We start from the raw sequence: 22,275 nt of genomic DNA, 5'->3' as shown, positions 1-22,275 counted from the left end.
AAGTTGCTTTTATGTTGGAATCCAAATCGCATACGTTTCACGATAAGTACAGAGTATCATTATACAATATTTTGTGATTTTAAAATGGTATGGTTTTATATCTCCACTAGAAAATGGTCGCGCCAATTGGCACGCTCTTTTTAGGCTGTGCTTACGTGTATGAACATATAAATTTTAAAATATTTTCGCAGGATTAGGCCAACTTCAATAAGTTATTTATTTAACTCAGAATATAGCAATTGAGTATCTACTCACTTATCTCAACCGATCATACCCCTCTTATTTAATTTCTCTACTTACACGCCTAATTTATTAACACCTATACCCAACTTCGACCAATTTTATAAACATTATAATGACAAAGCATTTCACACTAAAATATAACTAACAAAAAAAAATACCAATTAAATACCCTCGAAAACGTTATTTCTAGCCATTCTCATGCATTTTTGTAGTGGGGAGAAATACTTATGATGTCTTTATCAATTTGTAAATCCAATTAAATATGTATATCTTTGTTTGATTGACTAAAAAAATGTTTTCCTAAAGGGTAACGTAACAAACCTTTTATTATTTCATTGTTTCTTTTTACATGACACCTCCTGCTACTAGAGAGAATCTATTATATACCACTGATCTTGTCCCACGTCTACGATTTACCATCGTTTGTCACGTTCTACAATATACCATCGACTTTTGCTTAACTTGTACGATTTACCGTTGCCGTCCGGTTAGCCTTCGTTAGTACTATACAATTTTGTCCAAATGAGCAAAATACCCCTAGGACAAAAACTTCCTAAATTTGGATAAAAATTTAAAAATATCATATTATAAACATCCAAAATTTTGCCAAAACAAAATATGATAGTTCAGAATGTTTATCCAATTTTTATCTACCGCGACAACCTATCAGCCACCGCCGCTGGGATAGGAATCCATTTTTCTTGCGATTTGTTTCTGGGATTTTTCTTGGATAATCTAGACTCCTCTAGCATCACACGTTTTGTAAAAAAACCCTCTATGAACTTGCATTTACATTTAGGTCCGCCAGATTGTTTTTCACCGCTGATATTTCATCAAACGACTGTGAAAGGGTTGCAAATACATGGCGCGTTCTTGGGCCGAGAATTCCGACGGAGTGCAATGAGTGGTGACACGTGGCTCAATTAGAGGCCCGAGATTAGACCTTGAAATCAGTTTATAAGATTCTTTATTAAAGTTCTATGATCGGGTTATAGTTTGTTCATTTATAGAAGATGTATGATCATCCCATTAATACTATGGCGGACTAAACATGGTACGTTTTCACAATTTATGCGCAATGAGACGCGCACTATTTATTTATTTAAAAATGATAGGATACATTTATTGTATTTTTTATATCTTCGTCCTTTATTAAATGTTCTATGAGGCATAGTTTTTCATTTATAGAAGATATACGATCCTCTCATTAATATTATGTTAGATACACATGGTTTGTCGCAATTTATGCACATTGAGCCATGCATTACTTTATTTTTTGAGATGCTAGGACGCAATTATTGTATTTTTCGGATCTCCGGCCATTCTTCATTAAATGTTCTATAAGACGAAATTTTACATTTAATAGAGAAGATTTATGATTACACATGGATTATCATAATTTATGCACAATGAGCCTTGTATTTGTTTTTTATTTTAAAGTACCAGGATATATTTATTTGTTTGTCTAGATCTCTTTCTTTACTAAATGATCTACGATTGATATTTTTACATAATATGCATATTACATTTTATAGAATATGTATGGCACTCACATTAATTCCATGATAGAATACACATGGTTTGTCGCAATTTATGTGCAAAGAAACATGTGTCAGGGTTATGGATACCACATACCTAATAGTAGTCGACTAAATCTCGGCAGGACCCACCATATACCATGTCCTATACGGAAACAACCTGCGGATATAGGAGGAGTTCCGGATAAGGAAAGACAACCAGAGTTCTACATGGAAACGACAAGGACTACTCGGATTATATCCATATTGGTTTCCCTAGTTCTACTTGGATAAGGGGACACCTATGGGTATAAATACAAGGCCCCCTAGGAGGAGAGGGGACACACCCACCATAGAAGACACGGAACAATAGATCAAGTCACAAGATCAACATACAAGCCAACATACGCCAAGACAAGCCGCTGGATATCGATATCAGAGATATGCCTAGATCGACCCTATCCGGTACCTACAGAGGCCGGCCGTAGGGATCTAGCGTTGTCTCTGATCTCGCCGGGCACGAACTCGAGGAGGAAGACTACCCTGTTGTCGACTACGAGTCAGACCTTCAGACCGCCATGTCGACAACAGTTAGATAGGCTACCCCAAATATTGTACTGGTGCGATTATGGTAAATAAGAGCAATACCGGCTTCGGCCAACAGGATGTAGGGTTATTACCTGACAATTCAGGGGCCCGAACCTGTATAAAAATCCCCTGTCTCCATCTTTTTACCTCAGTCTCGCATATATCCTAGTACCAACGATCCCCATACTATACAAATACCGGAATCGTGACATCAAACGTCGACAACATGCATTATTTATTTGTTTTAAATGCCAAGACATATTTATTGTATTTTTCGATCTCTTTTAATTTATTTATTTTACATTTATAGAAGATGTATTATCCTCACAATAGTGCTATGGCATATTACAATTGATTTATCGTGATTTATGCACGTTAATGCTATCTTCGCTTCTATGGAGTACTTACCATTGCTCATCACTAATCAGTAGTACTAAGTACATTCGGACTTTTTAATTAAAATAAAAAAAAATAGACCTCTGTGGCTGGAGTATTTGTTTTTCTTGTTTAGAAGTAACAATTTGGAGGTTTTATCATTGCTTATGCCTCCAAAATTTTATTTTCAGCCTTCGGAGAACCAAATGTAATGGTATATATATGAAACTTTACCATTTTTCCACCTAAGAAAATGACAACTTACCATTACCAAATAGGAAAAAACAATCAAAGCGAGAGAACTACCTGAAAATTTTGGCATTTGGTAGGGAAAAATGTTTTTTTATTTCTTCCTTTGTTTTTGTAAAGAAAGAAATGAAGTCCATCATCTTCGTCAGAGGTTTGCTCCGGTCCATCACATAGTAACCCCCCCCCCCCCCCCCCCCCCCAAAAAAATAATGCTCACGCACGCAATTTCCGATGCACAATAACAGCAGTCGCCATTCCCTATATAAACCTGTCCCGAGAAACAGAATCTCTACTTCTCTCTCCCCTCCCGTCTTCTTTGCTCAAATAGCCATCGCGAGTCTCGCGAACTTCCCCAGCTGCCTCAAAGCCGGAGGAGCTCGCCGCCCACTCCATGCCTCGCGTGCTCCCCGCGGAGCCGGCGGCGACCAAGGCGGCGTTGGCTCGCGGCTTCTGACGAGCTCGCGGGCGCGGAGGCGGGGCGGTCGGCGACTCGGCGGCATCCCCTCCCTCCCTACGCTGCAACCGCAACAAGTAAGCCCGATCGATCGCTGCTCCTGCCTGTTTCAGTGTTTCTGCTCCGGTTAAAATTCAGAAAGTTCACGGGAAATGCATTGCGAATTTTAACTGTACAGATGTTTCGTTTAGTCCTATCTAGAAACGTTTTTTTTTTTAACGGTTCGACCGCGACGACGTTTTTGTCTCAAATGAAAACGAAACGACGTTTTTAGTGGAGAGACTACAGCAAAATTTCCAATGTTCAGAACTAGGACCAGGAGGATACTCTAGTCTATAGCTATAGCTGCCATAAACGCAGATGATTTTGAGAAACGTGGCCCATGCACCACAACCACCACCACCGCGCCATAGCTAAACAACAAGACAACGTAACTCAGCTAGCTGCAGTTTCACTTTCACAGTAGGAGGAGGAAGGAAGCAAGGAACGCGAGAAAGAGGCCACAGCACATGCAGCTTCTTAAATACACAGTACCAACTAAAGTGTCGCAACAGTGCTCGTAGTATTATTGCAACGCAGCTAGTAGCCGAGAGCAGCGGTGTGTACCTCGACGTGTGTGACATGACATCCTAGGAAGAGATCTCTAGCCGCGCGCTGCCCGGCCTGAACAATGGCAGGATCGTCGGCAGTGCAGGGGCGCCGCTGCAACGCTACTAGCTACTCCTCCTCCTCGCTGACACGAAGCATCAGCTTCGTTTACTACTTGTAATTAATAAAAATCTCGATAGCAGCAAGGTTTGGTTGAGTTGAGCTCATCCGGTGTCTTCTGACTTCCATGGTCAGCTTGCTCGCGTAATCTCGTCCGTTTTCTAATGCCTCTAGAGTCCAATGGAAATATGGAATCTTGCCCTTTGTTTACGTCAGTAGTTGCTGTAGCTCTATCTGGCCCCTTCGTCAGGACAAAAGGCCACTGTCTCTAACATATTAAAATTCAAACGGCTTCGAAATGTTTACAAGTAGGTATACTTGCATTGGTTTCAATTTTAAAAAGGATCAAAAATATAGTTGGCGTATGAATGCTTCACCACTCACTTTTTTCTGTTACTATAAGGAGTGGCATTCCTGTCCGTGCACGGGTCATGCAGTTCCAAATACTATTAATTAGCTCATTAACGTGTGTATACTAACATTGATTAGAACGCAAGAAGCCGAGATCGGCGCGCGGCTTTTGCTGTTCTTGTTATAACGGTTGCAGTAAAATTATTGGAGCTTTTGATGATGAACACGGCTTCTTTCCACATAGAAAGCTACTGAATTTCCCACTAAAACGAAGCGTTCATCAAACAATCACCTGTGTGGACCAAAGCAATAATAGCATCGTCTCTTAACTAATGCCATTAAAATTTAGGCCCAATTCGCTTTTGCTTAACCACCGAATGTACATTAAACATCAAATGAAGCGTGCAACTTGGTCGCCGCAACAAATACAATCATCGCCATGCCGTCCAAGCTATGGGTATCTATAGATACAATTATTTGGGGGACAAGGGCTCGGCATGTTTTTGCGCTGCTGTGTATTTAATTCTAGTCCGATGTGCAACAGAGTGGGATTGATGGCGACCCAAGATCAGTTTGTTTACAGCCAATCTTGTTTAACCTTAGGTGTACTTTGGTCACGCATAGCTTGTGCCCTGTTCTAAAGGACACGTGTAATGGTATCGATCGCTACCCTGGTTTGAATTATGCCTTTTGGAAAATTTGTAGGAACTAGTTCGATATTGGTAAATAATACTCGTAAGTACAACAATTTTGCAATTCAAATAGGACCTAAGAGTAAGACTCGTAAGTTTTATTTTTGGTCTGGTCCCCTTGTTGCTATGAATCTTCTACGGAGTACACATTTTTTGTGTGGAGCCTACAGACAACTCCCAACACGATCAGATATTCAGGTTCCTTCTTCTCTGACATGTTCTATCCATACCACTCAGGCACCTTCCTCTCCACTCTCCAGCTATCTTCCCCTCAACAATTAATATTCAGTCCATTGATTAGAGAACACACATACACACACACAAAAAAAAAATCAGATATCTTCCCCCACGTAGCTAACTCGATTCATTGTCCAATAATGAATCAGCCGGCGAAAACCCCCAAAAAAGAAAGAGAGAATAAAATGAAAGGAACGCAAAAGAAACCTATAGGTAATCATCTGAAGTAGCTGTCGCTAGAAATCTGTATCAACCACACCATGGGGGGAGCAGGGCCCTCTTGCCTTTCGATCGACACGCATCGGTCTCTGCCAAGTAAAAACGTCGCCAAAGGCCAGCAGCGACGGCAGGGTCGCGGGACCGACGCGTCAGATGCCTCGTCCGGCCGTGATGGCTGCTACAGTTTCCGCTCGTACCCGTCCTACGTGTCCGCACAGTAGCTCAACCCACAACGCAATGAAATGAAGAAGCATTGTAGTGGTAGTAATATTTTTTACTGTTTAGTGGATTATATGTTGCTGCGACTGTGAGCAATTTACTTCGGTAGTAGTAACTGTGATGGTTGCTTGCTTGTTGTTTGGTCATGGTGATGGTGGTGTGCTTGGTCTACTTGGAGGTTTAGGCCACTGTTTGATGGCTTCAAATCTGCCAAACCTTCTATTTAAGGTGTCCGTGTGCATTTACTTGCATGTGTCCATGTCCAGTCCTTTGGTTTTGCAACATGTGGTGGCCGCCTGCGTTGCCAGTTCGCCAATTGGGCCCAAAAAAAAAAAAGGAAAAAAACGTCACCTTTTTTTCACGTTTCGCCTCACGGCCCTCACCGGGAAGCGGTAGTGATGGCGGTGGCGCCGCGCAGGCCATGACCATTTCCCTGACCGGATTGTCGTTAAGGGCTCTTCTCTTATTGTTGTTATTATTATCGTTCAAAAATGGACAGGCTGCAGCAGCAGCGGCGGCGGCATGAGGCGCTGACCGGGCGGCGCCGTGGTGGTGGCGGAGGGATGTCGCGGCGGCACGGCCGGTTCCGGTTCGCCACCGGCGGCGGCGACGGCGACGAGGAATGCGCTGGCGTGGCGGTGGTTGACCAGGCGGACTGCACGGCGCAGTCGTGCCGGTCGTGCGTGGCGGTGTCGCTGGCGGACTGCATCGCGCTCGGGTGCTGCCCGTGCGCGGTGGTGAGCCTGCTCGGGCTGGCGTTCGTCAAGCTCCCGCTGGCGGTGGCGCGGCGGTGCGCGCGCCGGCTGCGGCGGCGGCAGGGGAGGCTGCGGCAGAAGAAGCGGGTGCGCGACCTGGACGCCGCGAAGAACGCGGCGGGCGGGGGGCACCAGGAGCCGCTCCCCGGCGGCGCGGCGGCCGCGTCGAAAGGCGAGGACGGCGACGTCGTGGTGGTCGCCGCCGCCGCCGCCGCGTCCCCCGGCAGCGACGACGCGGAAAACGTGTGGCTGGAGTTGTACCAGGTGGGCCGCTGGGGCTTCGGCCGCCTGTCCGTCTCGGCGGCGAACCCGCCCGTCAGGCCGTCCTACGTGGTGGCCACCGCCCGCAACGCCGACTGCGCCGCCGACGGCGACGTCTCTTGACCGTCGAGACAACCAATGCCAGCCCCGTGCCGTCGAATCGACGCCATTTGCTGCTCCCCCAGCTCGATCAATTCTCCCGTGCGATTTGTCGCCGCGCTGGGCGAACGCAAGTACAACCTGTGAGCTGTATGCCATGGTCCAAGTAGAAATTGGTCGGCGACGTTCGAGAGAGCGGCATGAGTGATTGACTCGAACTTCGAAGGACTTGAGTTCATGATTTCTCTCTCTCTTCTCCTTTTTTGAAGGAAATCTTCTTCCTTTTTGTTGTTCAGGGAGCTCGAAGTGTACTCACAAGTGTAGATAATTTGTGCCGTCGAGCTCCTTCCTCCATCCAAGCATAATGCCGTCTTCGGTGATCGCTCTGTACATACCACCATTTCTCAGATAAATTTTATCTGCGTGATAAGAGTGTGGCATTGCGCTCCAACTTTGGCTCAGTACTATGTTAATGGATGTCAGTTCTGTATCTGCATTGCCAGCGCCTGCGCTCGCCACCGAAGCGGCCTTCCTGCGCCTGCGAGGCTGCAACTGCGCACTGCAGGCATTTGCAAATGGCAAAAACTAAGAGCAAGTTTAATATTAATAGTATAGCCCACTATTGGCTCCAATTCATCTATAACTAATCTAATAGCTCATTCATACAATAGTTACATACTACACTATTAATATCTGGTCCCACCTGTCATACACACGCTGCGTCTTAGAGTCCGTGCTACAGCTGGCTATAAATCTGTAGCCCGCTGCCCTTCTGTCTCCTCATTTATCTGCTTAAAATATGTTTGCAGCTGGCTTATAGCCTGTTATTCTACCTGCTATAAGAGGAGCTCCATTTTTTTTAATCAAAAGGGTGGGTACCCCTCCATTTCTAGTATCAGAAATGTGCAAGTGTATACAAAGATCGTTCATATCTGAAAACAATTCCAGATAACGAATAGGCAAAAGAGGAGCCCTACTGACGGAATGTATACGCGGTGTTTCAAAATGCAAGTTAACAAGTTAATAAACGGATGAGGTTTAAAGTTATTTTGAATTTTAACGAATCTTATCTGAATTTCACCGTGTAGGTAATTGGCAAAACCGCTAGAGAGCGATTTTCTGTGGGCAAATGTTTTTTTTTTTTTAAAAATCCGGATTCCATGTAGGAGAATATAAAAGACCTGTTGCTTCAGGTTTCATCAAACTTTCAATAGAAGAAAGTACTCCCTCTGTTTCAGGGTCAAAGTCAAACTGTTTTAAGTTTAATCAAGTTTATAGAAAAACGTAGTAACATTTTCAACATAAGATAAATTTATTATGAAAACATATTCAATTATTGATTTGATAAAATTATAAATATTACAATATTTTTCTATAAAATCAATCAAACTTAAAACTGTTTAATATTGATCAAAGTCAAAACGTCTTATAACCGTTTGAAACGGAGGGAGTACTAAGTTTACAACTCGTTCATCGTCCCTGAATCTGACTCTAAATGAAAGCCCACATGGGCCCATAGTCTGTACGGGAAACAAAGAGAAACTGGAACCGAAGACCATGATGGGCCGGTCCGTACGAGGAGCGCCGAAATACCTCGGGCCGCCGCAAACATGCATTGCTGCCACAAACTGCTATCATGTCCCGAACAGAGGATTTTTACACTTTCGTTTTTCAGATTTGGTTTTCACCTCAAAACGAAATTATACTGATAGTATAGTTTTGCTCAGCCCTGCGTTCCGAAAAGTGAAACACGTTGGCCCAGCAACAAAGAAGAGTTTGAGGAGCCTTTGCACCAAAGAGAGATTGGGATGATGCTCGTGCTGCGTCATGTACACTCATATTGCCTGGTTGGTCCAGGTAGGGAAGCCTAGATAAAATCATAAAAAGGAAGGATGACGACGGCCCGGGCCGGCCGGGACTGCAGCCAGCTAGCCAGCCAACCGTAGCTAGCTCGGTCCCATTCCCATCTCCCTCTCCCTCTCGATCGGCACGGTTCACCTAACCGTCCTGATTCTTCAAGGGAATTTCTCCCGGTCATCGATTATTGCGCTCGAGATTCACTAGGTGCTACTAAATCCGTCTCAAAATAGTAAATACAGTCGTGGTATTCGTATCCAACATTTAACCGTCCATCTTATTTAAAAAATTTATGAAAAAATTTAAAAAATTAATCACAAATAAAATATTATTCATGTTTTATTATCTAACAACAATAAAAATATTAATTATAATTTTTTTTAAATAAGACGAATAATTAAACGTTGAATATAAAAAGTGTAAAACTACCCTTATTTTTGGATGGAGGGAGTAATAGACTCAACCACACCCTCTCCCTGATTTGGCCAATAGTGTACCGGCGATTTATACCAGTGGCCAGCCGGTCGCGTTCCCAGCGGCTTCGACGCCACCACCAGCCAACATGGAAACCACGGCCCGTTCGTGGTCGCGGCGGATGAGACATCTGCTCGGTTTGGTTTTTTTCATCGACCCACACGGCCGCACCGCTAGCTAATAACTCGATTCTCCCCGTTGCTGTTCTGCATCTGCAGTGACACACAATTAGGTGAACTAACAACGTCGCACTTGAAAAAAAAAGGTAGGGAAACAAAACCACTTGGCAAAATCTAGCGAAAAAGAGGAGAGGAGGAAGGAACAGGATAGCACAAGTACGGGCACATGTCATAAACCGTACACGATTCGTTCAAAAAAAAAGAAGAAAAAACCGTACACATAATCTGAAATCGCATTTCTAGTTGGGTTTCTAGAAGCGCCACCTCCCACATCCCCAGCTCTCCGGGCCCGACACGTGTCCCGCACAACCTACGAAATCAGGCGTACTCGCCACTGACAGGTGGTCCCAGGGCTGTGATGGACCCACCGGTCAGTGACACGGGAGGCGGCCCTTATCTACTACGCGCGCGCGCGAGACCCGGCCATAATACCGCCTTCTGTTGTTAATCGGTTAGCTTCGCGCGCCGCCGCCATCGGCTCAACCCGAGCCACGCGAAAATTCGAAGGAATCCGCGAATAAATCCGAGGAGGAGACCCCAACCCGAGTAGGCGAGGCGAGGCGAGGCGAGGAGCGGGAGACGTCGTTGGCCATGGAGCTCAGAGACCGCGACCACCGCGGCGGCGCCGACGAGGACGCCCCGGGACCAGCCGCCGCCGCCGTCGCAGCTGTGGACGGGGAGGACGAGGTGGAGGATGATGGTGGGGGTTTCTCCTTCCCCGTCCCGCCGTTCGCCGCGGACGCGTTCATCGTGCCCGTGTACCCGGTGTTTGGTCGGCCGATGTCCCCGCCGCCGCGGGAGGCGGTGGTGGAGGAGGAGGAGGATGAGCCGGAGACGGCAACCCTGCGGGTGCCGTTGGGCCGGCTGCTGCTGGAAGAGCGGGAGTTCCGGGCGAGGCAGCGGGAGAGCTCGGGAACGTCGCCGGTGCAGCCGCAGCGGCGGCGGCCGGACGACGAGGGCGAGCTGGAGGGGGTGCCGCCGGAGAGCTACTGCCTCTGGGCTCCGGGCGGGCAGCCGTCGACGACGCCGGCGTCCCCGCGGCGGTGCCGGAAGAGCGGCTCCACGGGGTCGGTGCTCCGGTGGCGCCGCATCAGCGAGCGCCTCGTCCGCCGGAGCCAGAGCGACGGCAAGGAGAAGTTCGTGTTCCTCAACGCCCCCGGCGGCGGCGCCCCGTCGCCTCACCCGCCCAAGGACAACGACGATGCAAACGGCGGCGGCAGCGTCGGCAAGGGCGACGCCGGCCGCCACGGCTGGAGCTATTACAGCAAGGGCGGCGGCGGCGGCCGTCGGAGATCGTATCTTCCCTACAAGCAAGAGCTCGTCGGGTTGTTCGCCAACGTCAGTGGGTTGCGGCGGAGCTATCACCCGTTTTAAATTCGATCCTTTCCTCCTCTCTCTCTCTCTCTCTTCGTGTTCGTCCTCTCCTGTGCATATAGCTAGATACTCTCAGTATAATTCGTAGTGATAGAATAAAATCGGCGTGTTGACAAATTGTAAATGTAATTAGCTCGTGTAAAGTAAAATGTCCCTACGGCTACGTGAGTAAGCATCTCCCAAACATGGAGATTGAAATCTTATCTTATCTATAAAAAGAAAAAAAGTATTGATGAAGCATATGGTTAGCATTTGTTTGTTCTTTGTTTACATGTTTAGTAGTTACTTCAGAATTGATGCAAACAGAGAGGAAGAGTTCAGGATGGGTTTTCTGTTTTGTCGGCTGTGGCTGCTTAATTTTTTTTGGTTCATCTCTATCTCAGATAGACCGGATTTCTGTACGCTTAGTACTAAACCGACCAACCCCATTAATTATTGATTAGAGGATTTTGTTTCGTGGCGGCTTGAATTAGTACTAGATTTTTAGTTATTTGTCAACGTGTCATCATTTGTTCTTTGATTAAGAGGTTGTGTGCGAGGCAGGATCAGCGGCGACAGTTGATTTTCAATACAACGATTTCGCGTACGTAGTGCAGTAACCCGGCATGGGGCAATTTAGTTTGTCATCAATGCTTCATGTGTATTTAGCGAAAGCTATCTGCCTACCTGTCACGACGTGAACGTACGCTATTGATCGTTTCAAAGCTCTCACCTAAATTCTCTATCCGTGCGTGTGAGCTTTGTCACTAAAAGTCTTAAAACTATATTTATTCGTGGGGATATTCCACAATTAGCACTGGGTGAATGGTTTGTCGTGTTGGCGATAGTTACCACTGCTACTAAACTACTACAGTACCGATTTCTTTTCATGGTAAAGAGACTGTGCCATTTCGATAAGCAAGAATCTGCTTACCAATACGAGCATCTCCCTGACGCACACCTCCTTCCTTTTCTCCCTTTTCTTTTTCTTTTTTTTAGCCACTTACTATTTCTATTTGCTTCTTGAGTGGCAACTTTTACCCGTGCAGATTACACAAAAACTAGCAAAAGCCTTGTTACGTGTTACGCCCCAATCTCGATCGATCTCCAAACTTTCCCCCGGGTTTTTTTTTGTGTGGAACCGGTGGTTTGGTGCCCATCTCCCGTTTCGTTGTCGCACCCACAGCGCCCATCCACCGTGGTGCGTGGCACCATCCGTCAAGTTGGCTGCGAGGGACGAAGATTTGCGAGTTTGCGACGACGGGGAAAGGGCTCCCCGAGCGCGACAGCTGCTCCTCCGCTAACCAAACCCAACCACGCACACACGGGCACACTACTCGCTCTAGTTTTAGACACAACTTTAAAAGTTATGACGAGAACAAAAAGATCTAATACATACTACCTATCGAAATCTAAAGTCAATGGTTATATAAATTTGTACCAACTTTGAATGAAGGTTACAAATGGATTTGAATAAATGTATCTTTGCATCGTGAGTTACTGGATTATATGTGATCTCTGTTCAGCGAATCGTGTAATAAGTTGTTGCAGTATCGCTGAAGCAAAGATCAGGATTTATTTTATTATTGAAAAAGAATCTCCGAATACGCCTAGATTTTAGTCTTTTTTGTCCAACCGCGATCAGTAGCCACGTTCATGTCATCGTGTGAGTTGCGTTTCGGGGTAAATCGATCAGGTCGGCGAATGCAGTGTCGTCCACTTATTATTATCCTCTCCCTTGTCGAGCCGGTGAGTGATGAGTGAGCCATTAGCGTCTTGTTTGCTGCCTAGCTTGGCTAGAACGCACGAAACGAAAGAGCCACGGCCACGGCACGCGTGGGCAGGGGGCCTCGCTAGTGCGGTGGGCTCACGCCGTCACGCGCGCCGTTCAAAAGCGAGGGGGAACAAGGCGGCGACAAGGGGGAACGCGCCGACGTCGCGTCCGACGCCGACGCCAAGTGATGGCTCTAACCTTACCAAGAGTGCTGGTCTTTAATTCTTTTAGAGAAGTGTCGGTACAAAGGCCAGAAGTTGCAAGACAATTCATCACTGCTTTTCTTCTCTCTTCCAGTTACACTTCATTCTTACAAATACCATATTACTGTACCATCATCAAAGCTCAGTTGATACCATGGATTAGTAATACCCACCCAACCCATCCAAACGATGAGCAGATATTGCCGTATTGCCTGAACGATCATGGCATTTTTTTTTTTACTTGCATATTTTGGCAGCACGCAGGGAGTACATGGAGAGTTTGAGGCTGAATTACATTGTTCAGGGAGCGGAACGCAGGTCAACAATCTCGAACCTCAAATTTGGGTTGAATATAACCTTGGAGCAGGTTTCATAGATTGGGCCGCCGTCCGTTGTCTCCCGGTGGGCGTGGAACCCACTTTCACTGCACTCCCTAAGCACACCCATCCCTCCTGGGTCTGTCAGCCTGAATATTCCACAGTTCCTAAAGGATTTGAGAGCATATGCATTTCACTGTAAGTGATAATAAATTGGCAGGGGACACCACCAAAAGCAAAAGGAATAATAAATTGAAACTGTACAACCGTCCATAGAATACTTGCCTAGTAGGATCAGTGGGAGCAATCACAATCGCAACGGCCTCTGGTAACATAACCTGAAGAAATCCAGTACTTTATGTCTACCAGAATTAGAGGAATGGCAAAGCAAACCAAAATTTCTTTCTGATAAAGTCGTCCTGAGCTAGTAGATTAATAATTGCAGTAGTGGCTAGTAATTCCTAGCTAGATTAGAATACAGCCAAAAGCACAAAAGATTTGGTCGTGCTTTCACCAACTGAATTAACTTCGTTTACATGTCTTACTGCAGGCAAAGTTTTAATGCAAATAAGGAACCTAAGGCCTTTTTAAATGATAATAATGCATACCTTTGATTATTTTGTTCTATAAGCCTAACTACAACTGCTCAACTAAGGATAGCACCATAGATAGTGTATGCAGATGTCAGGGTGGTGTGTTAAGTCTTGTTATGTTTTCTCTTGAGCTTTGGTGCCATTTTATTCATGTGATTCCATGACTCCATAGCCCCCTACGATAGCTTGCTAAACAAACTTCACACCAATAGAAATCCTTTTTGTCAGATGAGGCGCACAACACTGATATGAGAGCACTTAAAGATCATGAACAGTAATATATTCAGAGTTTGCAGCTTTCGTTCTAGAATCGGACTATGTACAGAAAAATCACAAGATCTATAATAGGCAAAAATTGATGCATATCAGTGCATCAAAGTATCATACCATCCTTTATAAATGATAAGAGCTGAACTTTCTATTGATACACCATTTATTTTGAGATAAAACATTATTATCTGTCATATAATTACCTGGTAGGAGTATTGAGTGTGCAGATCAATTGATGATAAGAAACACGTTTGTGAAGGGTGTGTCTGGAAAAGATAATGAAAAAAATCAATCTGTGAGCTGCTAACTAAAATAACCATTATATATGAACATATCAAGAAGGTCATGCATGGGTTCCATTTTAAGTTGGATTTGATAATATGAAAGTTCCAAGGATATCAAGACAAAAGGGTAAATAATGGTTGTGAGTGTTACATGTATCCACCCTGCAGGGTAAAGTGATTGCTCCGATAAAATAGCATGTATCTCCTCCTCACTGACAGCCTGGCACTGCATTTGGGAAGATAAACCACCGCTTCAGAGCGTGACAACCAGATATGCGTGCACAAAATATGTAAAAATGGCTATGATGTACTAATATTTAATAATGTATCTATGTTTCAAAACAGTTTAATTTCTGACGTACAGAATGAGCAGTTGCTTCTTGCTTTGGTATGATCAACATAGTCACATAGTAAGTCCCATCTCTCTGCAAAGAAGCATTGAAGATCACAATGCAAATCCAAAAATAGGTATGATTATCATATTGGCAAACCATTTTGTGAAGCGAACCTACAAATTCATCTAAAAGGGACTTACAAATGAAGCACCTAGGATTCCACAAGTCTCTACATTGTTGCCTGTATTCTCCTTTGCAAGTTCGATGAATTCATCTGTCAATCTAACTGACTGAAGAACATGCATAAAACAGTTATTTCATCTTAAACTCCAGTTTCTTCGTAGTGACATCACAAATCGAGACAAAGGGATGATAATGGAAGCAGAACGTACTATCTGCATGTCATGCAAATTGACAGATGCTGAAGACTGCCCCACTGAAGATCTTGATTGCTCATCAGCATATTCAGGATCCTGGCTAAAAGAAACATTGCCGAAGCTCGAAAGGTCTTCTATCCAAGAAACAATAGGAGATGGGTAATGGTGCTTCACAGAGTAGGAACCGGTATTGCGATCTCTTGCTGGTCTACAATTAACTTGATAGTGGACAACCTTTTGTTCATTGGTATCGATTTTATCCACATAATATGGTTTACTTGGCGTTGGATGCGTCCCACATTTATTTGCATTGATTTCAACTCTGCCATTTAGCACTGAATATATCATGATGGCATAATATTAAATACAACCACACAAGGAAGATGCACATGAGGCCAGTATTGTATACCTCCTGCCACCCATGGCTAGGTCTTGGCACCAGACTTCGACCTGCAGATCAGATCATCTCAAACGAATATAAACGCACAAAATCAAATACAAGAGGGATTTCTTTGAAAAGGAAGTCGAATCAGCCGATTTATTTCCAAAAGGCATGCTATCCATTGGGACATAAACTGAAAGCTGATGAAGAACATCAGTGGCGGGAGTTTCATGAGCTGCTCAACAACTCCAGAATGGTTCGGTTTCAAGCATAGCTTAAGCAAACCAACAAAAACGTGGCATCTTATCATTAATCCTATAAACAAATGACACATAATACCACTACAAACTGATACCACTGCATCACCAGCCTTGCAAGGAGACCTTATGGCTTCAGAAAGCTAAAACTAAGTACCCAACCATCCCGGACTAGATTAATCCACGTGACTGCTCCTTGCCACCTACTAACTACCAAGACAGCACGAAACCACCCAGCGGCAGCAGCAACACAGAGCGAGCTATACCGACGATTCCTCTCTCAACCCGACATGAACCTGCCAGCGGAATACCACCGGAAAAACCGATTCCCCAACGATCGATACCTTTTGAGAGGGAGAGAGGCTCACCTTGAGAAATCCGGAACAGCAGCTGGACAACCTCACTGGAGTTCGCTCGGGCCAAGGATTGGAGAAGGGACGCGGGAGAGAGAGGGAGGGGAAAGGCGAGCGCGCGCGCGCTGTTCTTACCGCAAGCGCAAAGGACGCGAACCCGAATCCGCGGCGCCGTCTATAGAATTTCACGCCCCCACACACGCACACGCGTCGTCACGCTGGCCGGGCTCGTGCGTGACAAGCGGGTGGGCGAAGCGATGGAGAGAGAGGAGAATTCAAGATAGGGACGAAAAGCAAGTCGAGGTGTCGAAGGGGGGAAGCACAAGAAAGCGGGAAGCGGGCGTCACGCTCGCGGCGGGGCGCGGCCGGCGTGGGGTTGCGTGCCGGTGCGTGGGAGCGACGCGCGCGGTGGTGTGGTGGCGCCGGCCTGCCGGGTGCGGTGCGGGGCGTGGGGCGGCGGAAAAATGCGGTGGATTCGTCTCGTCTCGTCTCGGCTCGGGGAATCAATCGAGAGGCGGGTGGATGCCTGATGACGTGAGAGCACGGGACGGACGGCTGAGAGTGGGAAGTGAAAAAAAAGAAGGGGGCAAAAGAAAGCATGTCGACTGTCCTAGCCGTACAAGAAATTCTTTGTAGATAAGCTACGGTGACGAGGCAGTTTCTTGTTCTATGGGTGTGTTTAGTTCGGAAAACAGAAACAACTTGGTGTGTTTAGTTCACACTAAAATTAAAAGTTTAGTTAAAATTGAAACGATATGACAGAAAAGTTAAAAGTTTATGTCTAGGAAAATTTTGATGTGATGAAAAAGTTAGAAGTTTGAAGAAATAGTTTAGAACTAAACAAGGGTACGGAAGTTTAAGCTCGAACCTTTTCTACACCTGTTGCACTTGTCATCCCGGATTGAGAAGGCGATAGTCTGCGACTTGCGAGGCATATGTGGCTAAATTCTCCCAACGTCACGCATAGGTCACTTAAAGATGGGAGCTAAATTATCATTTGAGAAGTACTAGTTCAGCTGATATGTTAGTTTATACAGATGGGGAATTTCACACGCCATATATCTGAGAAATTCAATATCACCCACCAATCATCTTCCAGCAGATCAGCAAGTAACCTTGTGCAAATCCCAGGACATCTTACAAACCAGCGTATCACGTATGATTGGAACAAAACTCTCTATGAAGTTTCATAAGCGGAATCATCCAGTTAACTTCATATATAAGACATCAAAACGCATCAACTTCTTTCATGTACCTGCTTATGTGTACATTCTTCTACCGCTCCCTGTTGAGATAACACGATTATAGTGCCGTTTCTCCGGTTTGCAGAATCATAGCTGACGTCTAACCAGTAATTCCTTTAAGATTCATTAGTACTGCCAGTCGGTTCACCCTACACTGACTAGAGAACAGGGTACCCACAAAATAATAATGATAAGGAAAAATGAGCATAAAGGTGTAGATTAGAGGTAGTAGTCCTACGCTATACATGACAACATATTTTTGTATAACATGATGTGAAGGCTACATAATTTGTGGGCTATGGCTAATAATCAAGAGAGACAATAACAGATAAGGAAGAATGCTCGTAAGGGACCTAGGAATCCAGATCTAGCTAACATGACAAAGGAAGCTGTCATATCAACCTCAAAGTTGGTGGTTGCATGATAGTAACAAATAAATGGGAAATCGAACAACAGAACAAAGTATGCTTTCATCTTAGTAGGGACCTGAGGGCAGCTGCAGAATGCAGAGAGCCCAAGGTAAAACTGACCGCAGCTTAAGTTTTTGTTTAAGGTAAATATATACGCTCATGGAAACATAAATGGGAATGAATATTTAAAATTAAGTAACAAAAAATGATAAGACCCCATGTTATACTTGTTAATATTTAAAGCAAAATGGGAACCACAAATTCAAACTTTTACCCAAGACAAAAAAAAAAGTTTGCTTACCATCAAGATAGTCTCTCCAAGAGACTTTCCACCATACTTCGTTGCCCTATGCCACTCAAAGATTCTGATTTTATAATCGCATTTGATACAACAATGACATTACTTGGAGAAGGTGCATTAACCTACAAGGACATTAGCGATTTATATTTTTTCCAAAGAAACAAAGATAAAGAGGATACATAAAAGAGTGATATAATCAAGACATATACCCACACTCGGCCATTCAGGCCAACAGCAATCTCAAATGAAAGTTTTTTTCCAAGGGCCTCTAGAACTGGACATGTTGGAGAACTTAACAACCTACAAGCAACAATTTACAAAATATAAGAAAATAATGCAACTGCATTGAAGAATGCTAGTATGTAATGTCCTCACATCCGCGACAGGCCAGTAGACGTGTCAAACATATAGCCATCTTTTAGTTGACCAAATTCGGCTGCTTTCCCAGTAGCTGTAAAATACAAGCCACAGCAATATATTCATATTGAAGTAACAGAACTAATGCAATAATTAGACAAATTCAAACTTAACAGTATAGCCTGAAATGGTGTCATTATGTAAGGTCAAATATTATCATATAGAAAGGAGTGACAGAATAACAAAAGACGTACTTGAGTACTTCTAATGGATTAGTATAAAATAGAAAATCCCAATGCTGAGTTGTAAGATAATAGTTTTACCATCCATGCACGAGAGCTCTGGGTTCATGATGCTATTTGCTTTCACCACTCGTGCATATATTAATGTACCAATCTGCAGGAGAATATCATGGGGTAAGGCACAGATTGGGCCTGCTGTACATGCCTCTTTAGTACAAAGACAAAGGAGGATGAAAAGCAACAAATCAGTGAGTTGCTGATCAAAATGAAAGATAGGTGTTTTACAAACAACATATCACTTTGTTGAAGTTATAGATCTAAGCCCATGTTACTGCATAGAACATCAGAAAATATTGGCTATATAACTCTAGGCAGTAGCAGTTTAAAACAAGGAGAAACCTGACATTTGCATTGTGCAAGAACACAATTATTCAATGAAATAAACAATATTCTCCTATACATCATAACAGACTGAGTTCACCATTATTTTCTGAAACTAAGATGATAGCTATTCAAACTAAGATAATTTCAAGTATATCTACTAACACAAAATCATGGTATATAGACCACCTAAAGTAAGAAAAATGTTCTCAAAGCTGGCAGTCAATAAAAGCAGGATACCACAGTGAACTTCATGACAAAAACCTATGAAAGAATTGAGTTGGGGAAAAAAAATCAACAGCCATTGATGAATGATGATGGCCCATTAGTCACTGCCATACCTCGAACTTTGGAATATTTCTCCTGGTACCACCTTCAAATGCAAGAACTGGTAAAAAGGCCAAATTAGGACCTTTTATATCCACCAAGAAGTTCTGTAATGACAGAATCCAGCTCAGCAAAGAGGTAAGAATATATCATATGAGGTGCATCGTGATGCCTCATTTAATGACAAAACTAAAAGCAAGATTTTAGACAGTTAGTGGAAGTCCATATCAGTTCATGTAGTATATTTGAAATGTACAGAACAGTGATTGTATCAAAACAATTAGGTCCACATACTAAAAAATGCACCATATAGAAGAATTAATTTACATAAATATACATAAATGTACTTACATCTGGTTTGGTGTCAACCACAACACCAAGAACTGTATCTTCTACAGAAGGTATATACTGCAAAAGAAATAAGAATAAAAGCCAGTGAACAGGCTAAGCGCTGAAGGACAAAGAGAGTAAAGAACTATGTGAAATCCCCATTCTACCGTTGAGAAGATATAAAGGCTAAAAACATGGCAAGCATAACCCATTCCACATGGGAAACAAATCATAACATTAAACTGGAAATAAACTCAGGATGGCACACGCATATGCCGTCTACCTAACCAATTTGCATACTGTGTCAAAGGTAATATAGTGGGAATAGCAACATAATTATCTTTCTGTTCAATCATGAAACATTAAGGAAGGGGCAAACAACCTTCTGCCGCACTAAGAAAAGCAATACATGGGCATAAAGCAGCACGCCATACAGACACAGTGAGCGTATTTGATCAATTCACATTCTCATTAGTCCTTATAACGATCCATGGACCCCTATATACCTCTCAAGCAGACAAAGTTGACACACATGAGGCAAACATTTTTTTTTTCCATTGTGTTATATATGAGATCAAACAGGAGCGCTCACCCTCTTCTGCGAGCTCTCGACCCAGTATTTGCTGGGCTTCGAAAGCCGTAGCCTCCCAGCACTGGTAGCCTGTATGGTGTCGCAATCCTGCAAACACCGGGGAGCACTCATAAGCATAACAATAAACCCTTGATTAAACCCTAATCCCTAACAATCTCTCACAAAGCCCCACTTGCCACCACGAAACGAAGTTACCTGTCGCAGGCCGGCGCCGAGCTTGATGGTCTGGTTGGTCATCTCGGCGAGGTCGAGGACGACGTCCCCGGGGACCTGGGAGGCGACGGTGATGCGAGGGAGCGAGCCCAAATCCGCAGGGATAGCGAGTCGGAGGTCGGGGTAAGGTAAGAGTGCTTGGGACGCGTACCACGTGGTTGTCGACGAGGGCGGAGGGCGGCGGCTTCCTCGATTCCATTGCTCGGCGGCGGCGGCGGCGCGCGGGTGGGCGGGTGCGGTGGAGACTGGAGCGGAAGAGCGGAACGGACGAACGGTGAACGCGGCGGCGGCGCTTCGGTGCGGGCGTCTGCTTGCCTGAGAGTGCTTGCTGTGGAGGAGATGGGCCTAGGCTAAGTTGGAACACATGCTGTGGGCTTGGCAGGTGATGAGTTTGGCAGGAGATGGGCCTAGTGATGAGTTTGGGCTGGGCTAATGTTGTTCACTTGCAGCCCACTATTTGGACCACTGAGAGGACAGAATAATCTATTATATTATTAAAGAAATAAAAAAAAAGGAGCCTCCACGTTCTCATGGCCTAGAAATTCTCACATTAATCGAAGAAAAAGAAAAAACAGAGTCCATATAGAAATACAATTTAGAAATAGCTGAAATTCGGAATTAAAAAATAAAAAATATTAGAAGAGGAGACTAGAGTCCATATAGAAATACAATTTAGAAATAGCTGAAATTCGGAATTAAAAAAAGAAATATTAGAAGAGGAGACTAGAGTCCATATAGAAATACAATTAGGAAATAACTGAAATTCGGAATTAAAAATAAGGAATATTAGAAGTAGAGTATAGAGTCCATAGAAATACAATTAGGAAATAACTCAAATTTGGAATTAAAAATAATGAATATTAGAAGTAGAGTATAGAGTCCATATAGAAATACAATTAGGAAATAATAGAAATTTGAAATTAAAAATAAGGAATATTAGAAGTAGAGTATAGAGTCCATATAGAAATACAATTAAGAAAAAAAAATAGAAATTCGGAATTAAAAAATAAGAAATATTAGAAATAGAGTACAGAGTCATATAGGAATTTAAAACTAACTAAAATTTGGAATAAACATAATAAAATTAAAAGTAGAGTTTAGACTCCGTATAAAAATACAATTTACAAATAACTAAAATTCAAAATTAAGAAAAACATGGGAAGAAGAGTTTAAGGTCAATATGAGAATATAAATATATGAATACATTTTAGAACTAACTGAAATTCGAAATTAAAAATTAAAGAATATTGAAAGATAAGTTTAGAGTCCACGTAGAAATACAATTAGAAATAATAAAAATTCAGAAATAAAAATAAATAATATTGGAAGAAGAGCATAGAGTCTATATAGAAATACAAAAAATTCGAAATTAAAAAAAAGAAATATTAAAAGACGAGTCTAGAGTCCATATAGGAATATATATAATTTACAAATAACTAAAATTTGATATTAAAAATAATTAATAACTAACACATATATAAAATATAATATGAAAATTCAGAAATAAAAATAAATAATATTGGAAGAAGAGTATAGAGTCTATATAGAAATACAATTTACAGAAAATTCGGAATTAAGAAAAAAAAAATTAAAAGACGAGTCTAGAGTCCATATAGAAATATATATAATTTACAAATAACTAAAATTTGATATTAAAAATAATTAATAACTAACACATATATAAAATATAATATGAATATTACACATTAGTAGTTTGTAAAGTTATTGCAAAATTTAAAATTATGTTGTCATTTTAATATATTTGAATAATATAATGAGAAAACATATATGCTATTATATGAGAGAAAATATAATGATGCCTACCATGCTAGTTAGTAGTAAATACGGACACCCGTAACAAGTTTAGAACTTATACCCAAGTAGATTAATTCTTCTACAAGGA

General features: G+C 43.2%; 3 protein-coding genes across 8 annotated transcripts; 2 read left to right on the top strand and 1 right to left on the bottom strand.

Annotated features, from left to right (window-relative positions):
• The first annotated feature begins 3,282 nt into the window (after window positions 1-3,282).
• On the top strand, window positions 3,283-7,880 carry LOC127765324 (uncharacterized). Of its 2 annotated transcripts, XM_052290202.1 has the most exons (2): window positions 3,283-3,503; window positions 6,352-7,879. In XM_052290202.1, exon 2 carries the CDS (start codon window positions 6,416-6,418, stop codon window positions 6,989-6,991), a length of 576 nt encoding a protein of 191 aa, XP_052146162.1. In that variant the 5' UTR covers window positions 3,283-3,503; window positions 6,352-6,415; the 3' UTR covers window positions 6,992-7,879. The 2 variants fall into 2 exon arrangements, with proteins under 2 accessions (XP_052146162.1, XP_052146157.1); XM_052290197.1 differs by having other exon boundaries at window positions 3,283-7,880.
• Window positions 7,881-9,887: 2,007 nt separating this feature from the next.
• Window positions 9,888-11,119, top strand: LOC127769348 (uncharacterized). The gene has a single exon (XM_052294901.1). The coding sequence runs from the start codon at window positions 10,069-10,071 to the stop codon at window positions 10,849-10,851; it is 783 nt and encodes a 260-aa protein (XP_052150861.1). The 5' UTR covers window positions 9,888-10,068; the 3' UTR covers window positions 10,852-11,119.
• Window positions 11,120-12,880: 1,761 nt separating this feature from the next.
• Window positions 12,881-20,691, bottom strand: LOC127779712 (AMSH-like ubiquitin thioesterase 2). 5 transcript variants are annotated; one of them, XM_052306613.1, is made up of 12 exons: window positions 20,524-20,691; window positions 20,355-20,429; window positions 20,160-20,246; window positions 19,589-19,645; window positions 19,252-19,344; window positions 18,611-18,683; window positions 18,306-18,381; window positions 18,140-18,230; window positions 17,931-18,052; window positions 15,991-17,377; window positions 15,393-15,433; window positions 15,238-15,318 (listed from the first exon to the last, which is right to left on the bottom strand). In XM_052306613.1, the coding sequence occupies exons 1-9, from the start codon at window positions 20,569-20,571 to the stop codon at window positions 17,933-17,935; spliced, it is 720 nt and encodes a 239-aa protein (XP_052162573.1). In that variant the 5' UTR covers window positions 20,572-20,691; the 3' UTR covers window positions 15,238-15,318; window positions 15,393-15,433; window positions 15,991-17,377; window positions 17,931-17,932. The 5 variants fall into 5 exon arrangements, with proteins under 5 accessions (XP_052162566.1, XP_052162558.1, XP_052162573.1 ...); XM_052306621.1 differs by having other exon boundaries at window positions 15,991-17,260; XM_052306627.1 differs by having other exon boundaries at window positions 16,111-18,052.
• Window positions 20,692-22,275: the final 1,584 nt, after the last annotated feature.

The sequence above is a fragment of the Oryza glaberrima genome, chromosome 1, assembly GCF_000147395.1.
Source record: "Oryza glaberrima chromosome 1, OglaRS2, whole genome shotgun sequence".
NCBI classification, from domain to species: domain Eukaryota; kingdom Viridiplantae; phylum Streptophyta; class Magnoliopsida; order Poales; family Poaceae; genus Oryza; species Oryza glaberrima.
This window is presented reverse-complemented; position numbering and strand designations above follow the sequence as displayed.

What these genes read in the sequence shown, in the direction of transcription:
- LOC127765324 (XM_052290197.1), top strand. Translation starts at nt 6,344, where the DNA reads ATGGACAGGCTGCAGCAGCAGCGGCGGCGGCATGAGGCGCTGACCGGG.
- LOC127769348 (XM_052294901.1), top strand. Translation starts at nt 10,069, where the DNA reads ATGGAGCTCAGAGACCGCGACCACCGCGGCGGCGCCGACGAGGACGCC.
- LOC127779712 (XM_052306606.1), bottom strand. An exon ending in ACCCTGCAGGGTGGATACAT is followed by an intron (nt 14,254 to 14,422) that starts GTAACACTCACA and finishes TATCTTTTCCAG; the next exon opens with ACACACCCTTCACAAACGTG. An exon ending in GCTCCCACTGATCCTACTAG is followed by an intron (nt 13,292 to 13,409) that starts GCAAGTATTCTA and finishes CAAATCCTTTAG; the next exon opens with GAACTGTGGAATATTCAGGC.